Below are 13435 nucleotides of genomic sequence, written 5' to 3'. Positions count from 1 at the left end.
CACACACACACACACACACACACACACACACACACACACACACACACAGGTTCCGGAGCACAGCGGGGTTTACTTTCTCTAGCTGAAGTCTTGGAAAATAACTTCTTTTCCCCCTGAACATTACATTTTTTTATGTCAAAACTTGGAAACAAACAAACAAACAAAACATCTTTCTCCTTTTTCTTACTTCTGATTGGCTTTAATTCTTCATTGTGCAGATTAAACTTCTGAAAATTTTGTCAACAAAGAAACTTGTCTCCTTTAGAAGTTAAATAACTCAGAACTTAAATAGATCGTAGCAGAACTGATCCAAAAGGTCAACTCCACGCTGAACACAAGACAGACGTCGAGTTTCAGACCCATCTGTGAACTATTCTGCTCCTGGAGGAAGACGTGTTTCTCTGTCTCTGATCTTCAGCTGAGCTCAGTCTCAGTCCACCACCTCGGTGTTGACCTGCGCTGCGATACTGGCAGGTGTTACATTTAGGTGGATGTCATACTGCTGGTCCAGACCCAGGTAGCTGTCACTCATCACATACAGAGTGTAGATGTACCTGCAGGCAAGAAGGAAAAGTGGTGAGTGATAAACGGCATCAAGACCAGAATTTGTTTCTAGTCGCACTATTAAGAAATCAGGTCACATTTGTGACCAAATTGATTGCACTCTAGAGCCATGGAGCAGGATCAAAAGAGATATGGGAAAAAAAAAAACTATTGCTCTGACGTGTTGCCACCATGTATTTTTAGAATGAACCGAGGTGGTCAGAAGATGTGTAGGTTATGGGCTGTGTCCAAATTCCAGGGCTGGGTCCTTCGAAGGACCCGACCCAGGCCCGGCATGGCTAATCGGGAGGATCTGGACTTTTCCCAGTGGGCTGGTTGATGTTTGGGCCACAAGGGTTGGTAATGTGTTAGTTATGGATCAGATCACTGCTACGACTTTCCCTGTATTGCCAACCAATTATATGATACAATGGCTTGCCATAAACCAAGGGCTGCCTACGCCTCTAGCTGGCAGCTCTCCTTGTTTTTACTTTTTTTTCCCTTTGTTGTTGTTGTATTGCACTCTGACGTAACACGTTAGTGCACGAGGTCAGTCGTGTCTGAAAACCGGATAGAGCAAGCGTGGTGCGGAGAAAGTTAGAATTAAAAAGAGGAAAGCTCTGGAAACTGATGCAGCTAAATGTGCAAAAATGAGCAACTTTTTCAGTAAAAGGAGGCCGTGGTTTGAGGACGATAAAACAGGTAAGGCAACATGTGTCTGTGTCGTGTCTGCAAACCACCGTTCAAGTTAGCTAATTAACAAGTCAATTAATTGTGTGGCGTTGTGGCAAATAACATAACATTATATAATATAAATGATGTGACACCACATAGCTAGGAAACTGTCTTGTAGCTTCTCAGAGTCAGAACCAAGATACAGAACCATCCTGCTCGAGAGCCCATTGGTCCAGACTGAGCAGGTAGGATCACTTATTGACTGAATATTATTAGAATTTATATAATGATGAGTATGATGTAGACCTGCTTTATATGAAAAGTACTCTGAGATGGTTCAGTACATTTATGTAACTGAGCTGATGATCAGAAGGCGCCGGGAAAAGAGAGATTTGTCTTGAGAATTATTTAAAATGTGATTTAGTGTCAGAAGCAGAGCCAGGAGCCAGTAGTGATGAGGGGAACAGGTGAGCTGATGTAACAAAGTGTGAACAAACAAGTGTTAGTTTCAATTTWACCACTTTCCAGGCCCAAACAATAGAAACCTGTTATATTTTTATAATTAAAAGTAAGATAATATACACAAAGCCCACAATTAAAAGGGAATAAGATAAAAGTAATATGAAATAAACCTGCATACTTTGAAATTAAATATGTTTTAAATGGTTAAATCAAAATGTGTTTTCCATATCAAATATGCTAAAGATTTACAGTTTATTATTTTTTTATTTTGATAAAAGTGCAGGTGAGTCTAGGGCAGGGGTGTCAAACTCCAGTCCTCGAGGGCCGCTATCCTGCATGTTTTAGAGGTTTTCCAGCTCCAACACACCTGATTCAGTGATTGAATTAACTCTTCAAATTGGGCAGAAGCCTGTTAATTACCCAGCGATCAAAATCTGGTGTGTTGGAGCAAGAAAACCTCTAAAACATGCAGGATAGCGGCCCTCGAGGACAGGAGTTTGACACCCCTGGTCTAGGGAATACTTTGGATAATCTACCAGCATGATGGGTTAGTGGTTAGCACTGATGTCTCACAGCCAGAAGGTCCTGAGTTCAATCCCCAGTTTTGACCTGGGGTCTTTCTGTCTGGAGGTTGCATGTTCTCGTGTGGGTTTCCTCTAGGTGCTCCAGTTTTCCCCACACACCAAAAACATGTACAATAGGTCACTTTCAGGTCTGGGCTTCCCTTGCAAAATACATCACTAATCTCAATGGGATATGCTTGTTTAAATAAGAGTAAATAAATACATCTAATTATCAGATAATTCTTTAAAAGCTACTCTTATGCATAGGGAAAAACATAAGATAATGGCATTGTTAATGTTGTTAGAACAAATTTGGAGCAGATATGTTTTTATTTTTTATTCATAAGGATTAGATATCTGCAAATACTAATTTGATTGATAGTTGATATTACAGAAAATGACATTGTGATGTAAAGAATAGTGTAGAGATTTAACTTGTTCTCATGTTTGTAAAATCTAAGTTATGATGGAACTGTTTCCTTATAGAGGAAAAAGAGATGATAGTGTAATTACAAAGTCCAACATTTTTTATTGAATGTTTTATTTATTCTTTTATTTCACTGCAACTATTTGAACAAAAATATAGCCTAAATTCTGATTTTGTTGAAAAGGATGTGTTGTAAAGAATAATGGAGATGTGCACTTATGTCGAAATAAATCTACATTTTGAAGTAACACTACTTGCACTGAATTGGAAATAATTTTGTAAAATCCACTGAATTACAATGTTTTACAGAGTGGTGCACTATTATTGATGATTTAGAGATTATAAAATGACTTTAATAATATGTCTTGATCTATAGTGGGCCAGTCTGAGGCATGAAACTCCAGGGCTGAAAATGAGTCCCACTCCAGCCCTGATCAGACCTACTCGGTCTAAGTGAACCAGGTCCTTGATCGACCACGAAGACTGGAAAAAAGTGGCTGTGAATTTGGACGGTCTAGTCTTCTGCTTTATTCCTGCCCTTAACTGTTTAAAACTGTACTCCTTACACTTGCTTCATTCGCCACTACGAGCAGGAAAAAAACTCTCTGGTCTGCCCACAAAACATTATGGAATATGGTAGGCCGAGAAAGATCCATCGGACCCGTCCCTCAAATTGGGGAAGAAGAAGAACGCATTTGATGGCCGCATCGGAGGATTCTTAGAATTTGGACAGCCTCTGGCATGGCGCTGTGACGTAAGTGGCTGACAAATTCTGCCTTTGTAGGATGCAGCCCCTGAATTTGGACACAGCCATGGTATAGTTATAGGGCGACTTCTGAAAGAGCCTTTTGAGTGTCATATTTACTTAAAATATTAGTATTAACTGTTGGAATAAATACCTGTGTGTTTGTTAGCAAAATATATCAGAAACCATGGGCAGTGGCTAGTGTTTGCTTGGAGCCAGTCTAGAATGGAGCAGTGAGGCACCTCCTGTCCTAGTACACCCACAGTCTCCCTTGCCAGGGTCACGGCATGGAGGTTATGTCATCAAATAGATGGCATTTCAGGCACTCCTGGTATCACTGTGGACGTCTGGGAAGTACAACTGTATTCTATCTTGCAGTTTTATTCCACTGCATCCAAGTCACCTCCAGTCGTCTTGCGATGGTTACTACAGGATACCAGTGCACAGCTACACCACCGAAAACAAACCTATGCACAGAAACTGGTGATGGGAAGTCCAACGGCGATGGGGGACTGGCAAAGCGACGTACAGGATAGTAGTGGCAGTCGTAGACATGAACCATCATGTTGGTGGTCTGGAAATGATCTGTTACACCATTGGAACAATATAACAGTTTGGCAGCATTCCAGATGTCAGGGCAGCTCTATTTAGAGGCCACTGCTTTCCCCATATGGGAAAGGGATTAGAAAAGGTACCCTAAACATCGGTTGCTCCTCCTCACCTGGTCAGCTTGCTGTGGCTGACGGGCTATCCCTCAATGCGGTCGAGTTAAAAAGAAACTTGTTAGACTTCTCAAGGTTGCTACATGGAGCGTAAAACAGAGTCGGCATATCCCTTCTTGTGATCGCCTCGAAAATCCTTACTAAGTTAATGCTGGGTCACCTTGCTTGTTTCATCCTTGAGAACATTATTTCCAAGTCTCAGTGTGGCTTTAGAAGTGAACGCGGCACAGTTGACATGATTTTCACTGCAAGACAGCTACAAGAGAAGTGCCTGGAACAAAATGTTGGCCTTTACGCCGCCTTTATTGATCTCAGCAAGGCGTTCGACTCTGTCCCGTGTGATGGCCTCTGGAAGATAACAAGTTGTCCCAGATAGGTTCATCAAGATACTCATAGGTCTACACGATGGAATGCGAGCCCGTGTGTGCTGGCGGTCGGTTTTCTGACCCCTTCCCAATAACAACTGGGATGAAACAAGGTTGTGTAATTGCTCCTACATTGTTCATCATCTTTTTAAGCAGTATGCTTGACGAGGCAATGGCAAACCATAGAGATTAAGGCATCTACATCAGGTTCAGATCCGATAGCAGCATCTTTAATATCTCAAGACTGCACGCCAAAACCAAGGCCAGCCACCAACTGGTCCAAGATTTACTTTTTGCTGATGACTCTGCTCTTTTCTCGCAAAGCGAGGAAGGCCTGCAACTCCTGATAAACAGCTTCTCTGATGTCTCGAAGCGGTTTGGCCTTTGCATTAGTACCAAGAAAACTGAAATACTTAACCGGCCCCACCCTGATACATAATACATAGATCCAGTGATATCTATTGACGCCAAGCATCTAAAGAACATGGACACCTTCGTGTATCTAGGGAGTATTCTGTCGAACAATAGTCAAATGGATAGAGAGGTTTCAAACTGCATCGCAAAAGCTAGTGCATCTTTCAGACGCTTGCAAGATAGGGTATGGAAAAAGCCAGATCACAACTTCATACACAAAGGTTGCTGTATACCACACTGTTGTCTTAAGCACCCTCCTCTGTAGAGCAGAGTTCTGGACAACATACCACCTCCACATTCAACAACTCGAGACCTTCCAGAAATGCTGTCTCAGGAAGATGTTCAACATATCCTGGGAGGAAAAAGTGTCAAACCTTGAAGTTCTACAGAGATTTAAATGTCAGGTGGAGAGTACCATYAATAAAAAACAACTGCAATGGTCAGGCCATCTTGTGTGGATGAGTGATCTTAGGACATCAAAACAGCTCTTCTATGGCAAGCTCACCTGTGGTGAATGCCGAGTTGGAAAGCCCAGGAAGCGGTTCAAGGAAAAAAAGAGTCCCTCAAGAAGTGTGGCATTGCTGATGAAAGTTTTCAGCTACAAGCGCAAAACCGCCCACTCTGGAGAGGCTAAGTAGTAAAGGGAGTTGAGCTGCTTGAGATCAAGTGGGCACATACTATCCGACAAGCCCATCTCAGGTGGAAAAACCCTGATGCAGCCAATGAACCATACAAATGTAACATCTGCTCAAGGCCCTGAACATCAGTGGATGGTCCTGTTGCCTATATCCGCGCCAGTCATCCCCAAAAGTAGTTGTCGCCATTTCTGACATGACATCCAAGAAATAAGAAAAACACAAACCATTGGATAGATTTCAAAGAAATTATACGACTGTAATCACTGTACAGCAATCTACGTACAACTCCAATTTTTGGAGTCAACCCAGGTCAAGATAGCAGCCAAAGGTAAGCAACACTAGCCTCCACAAAAATTGCTCCAACTAGGCCAATTTTACAGATATTGGCTAAAATCTGGTAGTGGTGGTAGTAGCTGAGAGATATCTACAACACACATTACAGTATAAACTGTAGATATCACAGAAGATCGTGCATAAATTTAGTTTCAAGGTTTGACCCAAACAAGTCAATTGTTTCTCATCATGAGATGATCTTAGTCAAACTCTAGCATGAAAAGCTTTGGGGTAATATGCATTAATTAAAGTAGTGGTTCCCAAACTGTTTTTGGGCTGAAGGTAAAATGGGTAGTGGAACTGAACCCCTTTTTACTCCAAGTTTGACAGATGAAATCTGGAGCAGCTGCTTACTTTCCAGTCTTTTCCGGTGTATAGAAGGCCACGGATGTAGATGTGTGATTGCTCACATATCCAACCCGTTTGAGAGCCAGCAGCTCCCTGCGATCCACTTCCCCCAGGACCAGAAACCAGCCTTCATCCTTCGCTTTAGGGAACCTGGGAGCCTGGGCCTTACTGTCCTGCTTTCTCTGAAACAACACACACACAAGGCCCACAGGTAAAGTTTATTTCAGAGAAGACATCCTAACATTTCTCACAAGAGTTAAACTTTTCCAAGATCTTAATGAGACACAGTTCAGCTATTTTGAACTGGTGTACTGTGGAAAATTTGTAGTTGTAGTTAATGTTTAACTTATTGTAGACCGAGAAATCTTATAATCTATTTGAACAACCACAGTTTAAAGGAAAAAAAAAGATTAACTATGACTGATGAACTAATAGTACGACCGAAATATTAAAACACCAGTTTAACCAAGGTACTGAAAACATAAGCATAATACTGGTGTGTGGGAGACACTGACCCTCTGCTGGCTGAAGTTGATCCGTCTCAGTGACACCTGCAGGACGTACTCCTGGTCAGCGTGGACGTCCATCCAGCTGCTTGCCTCTCTCATGTTAGTCCCTGCTGCAGGGACGGGGCGCTCCGTCTGCTCCTGGTTCTGCTCCCACCAGCCTGTCACACTGAGATGGACTTCCAGAACAGGGAGGTGGCTCAGGAAGGTCCAGGCCTGGCAAAGGAGGAGCAAGTAAATCTATCTAAACCCCTTGAAATTGGTGTCTGTATCTTTAAGAACCTCTATTTCAGACACTCCCACTTCAGCATGTCTTCACAACAATGCTTCATGGGAAGGATGCTCTGGTCCTATCAACCATTAACACAGGTATCATAAGGAGAGCTTAGGGAGAAAAAAATCCACTGAAGCTGAAGAAAAGTTCTGCACTATAGATAAACGATTATTGAACATTTGCCACACAAACTGATGCAGATTTTATTTTCCGTTGGCAAACAATACCTAATAGGTTTTCATAGAGTTGGATGAAATAAACAGGTTGCAAATAAAATAAAAAAGAAAAATAAAAAATAAAAAAATACAGCTCTAGGGCAAATTGAGAAGTGTTCAAGACAAGTTCGAGGCATCAATGACAACTTTCCAACTATTTTGAGATAAAATTAATTGTGTAGGCATTGCTCAAAATCCATGTGACAGATGCACAGCCCTGCAACTTACATACAAAAGAAAACAGATAACATCCATGAAAGTTTCAAGATACTTTGGAGATTTTGTCGTGAATCTCAACTAGTTGTCAAGAGTTACAGCCCAGTGGGATGCTGCCTTAATGAAGTCCATATGTTTACAAATCAGGGCAGAAAAAAGGGACCTAGTGAAAATGAGTTTAGTGGTCATAACATAATGGCTCACTTATGTTTTGTAGGAAAATCATGTTCTATGAGTTAGAAGTCGGAATAAGTTTGCAAAAAAAACAGCTGATCTCTTCTAAAAGGTTTATTCAAAATCACACGTACTTACAGTGGCTGCTCTGCTTTGCATCATACATGAACAGCAAGAATCCAATCAGAACTCTACAGAGGTGCACCATTCAAACACATAATTTCTCCTTTTATAAATTTACAAAACGTAGAATTTCTCTGTGGTGCATCAAAACGGCTTCAACATAAAGCACTGTGACAGTTTCAAACTCTTTGGTCAGCTATTCTGAGTCCAATCCACTGTTTGATTAAAGCTCTGTTCATTCTAGCAGACGTTCTTCTCTGGTCTTAATTAAATGTTTTATGAGAAGAACACAAGATATAAAAAGGATAAAAGCCCAGAGAGAATGACAGTGAAAAATGGTAGAAAAGGATGTGTGTGTGTGTGTGTGTGTGTGTGTGTGTGTTTATTGGGAGCTTGGAAGAGAAAAGCCTCTCAGATTCACTCAGAAAAAGCTATTTATGTGAGGATTAGTCTCCCAGAGTGAGTCAGACAGAAATGCTGCTGCACATCTAATTATTTAATTAAAGAGCCTGCCACTCTGTGGGGGGTGGGAGGTGGAGGGGCTGGAAATGTGGGGAAGAGAGGCAGGGGTGAAAATGATTGGGTGAAGTCACAAGGCATGTTGCTGGGCCTGGATCCTCTCATTACTGCGGCAATTAGCACTTAAATTGAAGCCATAAACCCCATTTATAAAGCTGTAATTGGGGATCGTAGAGGCCTCAGAGACTAGAGGAAGAACTGCTGATAGCTCCTCACTGAATACTGTGTGTTTGTGTAGAACTGTGTGAGTAACCTGAACATTTTTTTAAAGCTGCACAATTCAAGTGCTTGAGAACCATTGATGGTAGTAAGGTTTGTGATCTTACCTGGGCGATCAGAGTTGGGTGAAACTCCTGGTTGACCATTGAAGCAAAAACACTTTCTTTGCCGTTGCAGGCAGCAATCAGCTCAGGAAGTGCTTCAATTGGCCCACTGAAGCCTCTCACGTTACTCCGAGCCATCTGATTTGTCCACTTCCTAACAAGTGATAGAACAGAAAGTGATGTGAGAGGCATCAAATTCAATTAGAATGATGGAAATGAGGCCAAGAAAAGTGCTGATCCAAGTCTTCACCTGGTAAAATGGTATTATCAAATACAACTAACTGCAAAAGTATTCAAGCTCTCTTCGGTATTCTGTCTACTTTGTTCACCTTCAACCTACAGTTTTATCAGAAGTGAGGACCATCTATAATACTCAAAATTAAGTTGAGGAGGAAAAAAGTAAAAAAAAACATTGAAAAATGTGTACTAATTGTAAAATGTGCACATGATGTGACTGGATTAGTAGAGCAGCCATGTAGAGACTTAGTTTTAGGAGGGCAGAGCTATAGCTTTGGCCTCCTTTGTGCTTCTCTAGGCACTTTCAGGGAAAAACTTTGAGCCGAGAGTTAAGGCTCTTTCATACGACAGTTCTGCAAAATGACCAGTCTGCTTTTATCCTCTCTCTGGTCATTCATAAATCACAGATGGAGTCGGACATACAGTATGGCAGATGTTTGTATTCAAAAGTAAAGCAGGTAGGGTGGAACCAAAAGAAGCATGGAGCCACTGGGAGGAGCCAGAGGAGCTTTATTTTTTCACAGAATATCTGTCTCATATTCTACTGTCAAGACATAGTGACAGTTAATGTGTAAAAAGACATGCTTAAAAGTTACCTACAGCAGCTCCAACACTCTCCATTATCTGACTCTATTAGTCTGGAATATTTTGTGTAGATTCATTATTTAAAATTAGATAAAAGGTAAATTAACATATCAGTTTAATGACCCGTGACACGGAAGAAAACGGACAGAGGTTAACGCAAAAAAGAATATCAACGGGGTGAATACTTTAGCAACCGAATGTAAGTAGATAAAATACAGAACTAAATATATTCATGCAGTCAATAATTACATAAAATAACTGATCATTACAAACAATATGGTGTAGTATAAGAGTGCAAAAAGATGATGTTTAAAACTTTTAAAATAACCTCAGTAGAATATTAAAATGCTCAAACATCTAACCACTACTGACAAGACATGAAAATGTTTCCACATGAAAGAATGTTATCAATCTGTCTTTTATTATGAAAACAGCTAAAAAAAAAAAAAACAATGAGCACATGTAGAGCAGTAAAGTTGTTTACCTGAACAAGTATAAGTGTTGATGTTCTACATGTGGGAGTGTCAGCAGTGTGGAGTCATGAAACCAGCGGCCCTGGACGATCATCTGAACCAGGTTACAGATACTAATGGCTGTAACTAACCAGCCCTCACTGGCAGCTACATCCAGCATTGCCTAAAGAAAAGAAAGGAAAATCCATCTTAACCACCAATATTTGCTCAGCGACCAGAATTTTCCTGAGCAGCCTCTTGCAGGGGCTGTCATTCATTGTAGAAAAAAAAATGCTTCTGAAGACTTGGCTTTCCAGCTTGGTGTTAAGAGGTTAATGTTCAAAGAAAAATGTAATTTATTTCAATATTCAAGCATGTATTCAGCTTTAAAGCTTTGTAGTCATAGGCTGCACGGTGGTGCAGTTGTTGGAGCCATCACCTCAGAGTGAAAAGGTCACAGGTTCACCTCTCGGCCTTTCTTTGTGGAGCTTGAATGTTGCACGTGGGGGTTTTCTCCCACAGACCAAAAACAAACAACTTAGGTTAAGAAGTAACTAAACTGGCCCTATGTGTGAGTGAGAGTGTGAATGGTTGTTTGTGTCTTTTCTCTATATATGGCCTATGATGAACTAGTGGCCTAGGGACTATGATGTCTGGGGCACCAGCCACTAGTCAGATCTCCTGGTGCTACCAGACCTTAGAGTTTCTGGATAGCTTCCTGTAAAGAGTGCCATCTGGGGGTTACAATCTTATTTGAGACATGTCCCCATTTTTTAAGCTAATGTTGCACAGAGTACTTATATTTTTAATCAACACAGTTCCAAAAACTCAAGCATGGGAGGATTTTGGAGTAGCCATGAAAAGGGACTTTCGATTGCAAATCCTGGCAAACCATTTGGTGACTCGGAAAGGGAAAGTGGGCCCTGTCCCCAGCTATGCTTGGCTTGAATGCAGAACTGCAGACTCAGACTGAAGATATTGTTGGGCACTGAACGGAACACTTGGAAATACTCCTTAATCTGGTCAACATGTTCACTTTGGAGAAGACATAGTCGGATAGCTCATGAAAAGGCAAACTCATAACCGTGGCAGAGTTTGTTGAGGTAATTAAAGCTCCTCTGTGTCGGGAGTGGATAAGATGTGCCCAGAGAAGCTGAAGGCTCTTATGTTGCGAGGCTGTCATGGTTGACAGTGGAGTCACAGACTGAGATGGTGGGCTACTTTCCCTACTTTTAAAAAGAGGAACTAACTATTGAGGGATCCCACTTCTCAGCCTACCAAGAAAAGATCAGGGTGTCCGACAGTCAAACCTCAGATTCAGGAAGGACAGTGTGGTTTCATCCTGGTCGTGAAAGAGTGTACCAGGTCTTTACCCTTACATGGTTGCTTGAAGGGAGAAGGGGGTCTCTGCAGTCACTATGTGGGAGTTTCTTTGGTGTGGGCCTAATATGAGTAAGAGTTATGACTAAAATTAAAATCCATAAAATTTGCATCTGAATGATTACGCTTCTCCCCAGCTGTCTTTTTCTCAAACTACGTCCATATGTCAATCTTACCAATCACGGTTTACCCAAACTAAGCTCACAACCAAGAAACGTAGTGACTGCAGTGGTCCCTACTTGTTTAAATGGGTCATTGGAGTTTAACCCTGGTATGACAAGCTCATTTAAAAAAATGTACCTTTTAAAATTTAAATGTAAGTTTTACCCAGTTTTTAACTGCATTTTAAATCCTGAACAGTAATCTGAGTAGAATCAGCTGAGTGAACCCTACCTGGCAGATACGGATGGCGTTGTCCAGCACCGTCTTGGTATCAGTGTTGTAGTCGCTGCACGGCAGCTGGGCATGGCTGAAGTGGGCCTGCAGCAGCAAGTGGGTCTTGGTGTGGGCGCTGTCAAAGGAGTGGGGGTTGACCTGAAGAGGGAGCTGCTGAGCCAGCAGGCTGTTGAGCTGGTCCTCGTTGTGTCTGACAGGCAGCTCGGCGTATTCCTCTGCATCCTGGAATGCATAAAAAATTAAATAAAATCTGCAAGACTGAGAATAATTCAATCTGATCTGTGTTCTAAGGGCTGCCTTTTGAAGTTTCATGGTATACAGCTGGGTTAAAAAGTCAGTGTTGATCTTTTTTTTGCTGTATTGTTTGTGAATTACAAAATTGTTTGATGTATTGATATTTGTTCTCTTTATTTGCTGCATACTTAAAAAGACATGCACTGGTGTAAGAAACCAGTTCTCGCAAAAAACAATTCTTAAAAACATGTTTTTGTTTAGTAAATCTGTCTAACACAGGTTCTGAACCAGCATGTACAAAACTGTTTCTGTACAACTAGTTTTGCGGATATTTCTTGTTTTGTAAAATTGTACTGCATGGCCACTACACATTCTATATGCATTCTATTCAGCTCTATTGGCTCCTAATGCTTTCACTTAAGTTTATTGAGTAAATTCTCTTCACATTTTTAGAATTCAATGCATAAAAACAAGACACCAGGTGGGCAGCATGACGGCTTAGGGTTTAGCACTCTTGCCTCACAGAAAGGTGGTCCGGGATCTCCAGTTTGGACCTGTTATTTTAATTTTTTTTGTGTGGAGTTTGGATGTTCTCCTCGTGTTTGTGAGGGTTTTCTCCAGTTTCTTAATGCATTTCAAAAACATGCATTTTTTTGTCTTCAGGTCGAGGTTTCCCTTGCAAGAGAGATAAGTGAGCTCAGTGGGAATTACTTACTTAAATAAAAAGTAAACAAACAGAAATATGACTTACTTTATTTTCTACATTTATCCCTGGACCTGTTGTTACGAGCAAACATTAAGTTGTGTACCTTAAGTGAAGGGGAACCCCCCCCAAAAAATGTTTTAAGTTTGCTACAAAAGAAGTTGTAGTTAGTTATACATTTTATCCGGCTAACAGCCCAGTCAGTCATGGCTTTTTTACTAAAGGAGTGATGGACCTTTCTCTTGCAGCATGTTAACAGGTGGAATACATACAGTCTACTGCAGATTCACTACAGAGGTTAATACCCAGCTAATGCACCTCTAAGCCAAGTTTGTGATTGAAATAACATGTCCAAACATAATGCATTGTTTCTCAGCAATTACATACTCTATTTAAATAATACTTGTATCAAAAGTAAACAAACACTTGTGAGATTTAATCAAAAAGTATAAATATCACAGGAGTTGCAACTTTTTCAGATAGTGAGGATGGTACACAGAAAGAAAAGGAAGATTTTTTTCTGTCTGTAAGTTTTTCATGCATCATGCAGTACATAAACCTTTAAAAACATCACAAATAAAGCTAAAAACTCAATTCTGCAGGGTATAATGCTCAGCGTATGTATTAAGGAGGACTCACGGCTACTGCCCCATCAGTTCTGGCTTAAAATCTAAAACTGACTGAATGATAGCATTTTTTGTGTTTTATACAGTCAGTTGGTTTGAACTGGGCCAACTCCAAAAGTTATTCACTTGCAGATGTACATGCAAAGCATATTTCCTGAACATCATCCACTGTTTCATCAGATATTTTGCTAATAGACAGACAAACACACACACACACACACACACACACACACACAC

General features: G+C 40.9%; 1 protein-coding gene across 1 annotated transcript in view; it reads right to left on the bottom strand.

The window, feature by feature from the left end:
* Window positions 1-6: 6 nt before the first annotated feature.
* The window catches only part of ascc3 (activating signal cointegrator 1 complex subunit 3), a gene marked incomplete in the record, with an annotated part of 193195 nt that continues 179766 nt past the window's right edge, over window positions 7-13435 (bottom strand). Inside the window, 6 exon segments of the mRNA XM_014023633.1 lie at window positions 7-554; window positions 6242-6417; window positions 6751-6957; window positions 8589-8739; window positions 9892-10043; window positions 11633-11857. Of these exon segments, the coding sequence (XP_013879087.1) occupies window positions 431-554; window positions 6242-6417; window positions 6751-6957; window positions 8589-8739; window positions 9892-10043; window positions 11633-11857 (1035 nt within the window).

The sequence above is a fragment of the Austrofundulus limnaeus genome, unplaced genomic scaffold (genome assembly GCF_001266775.1).
Source record: "Austrofundulus limnaeus strain Quisiro unplaced genomic scaffold, Austrofundulus_limnaeus-1.0 Scaffold383, whole genome shotgun sequence".
NCBI classification, from domain to species: domain Eukaryota; kingdom Metazoa; phylum Chordata; class Actinopteri; order Cyprinodontiformes; family Rivulidae; genus Austrofundulus; species Austrofundulus limnaeus.
The sequence above is the reverse complement of the archived record's forward strand: the minus strand, read 5'-3'. Positions and strand labels throughout refer to the sequence as shown.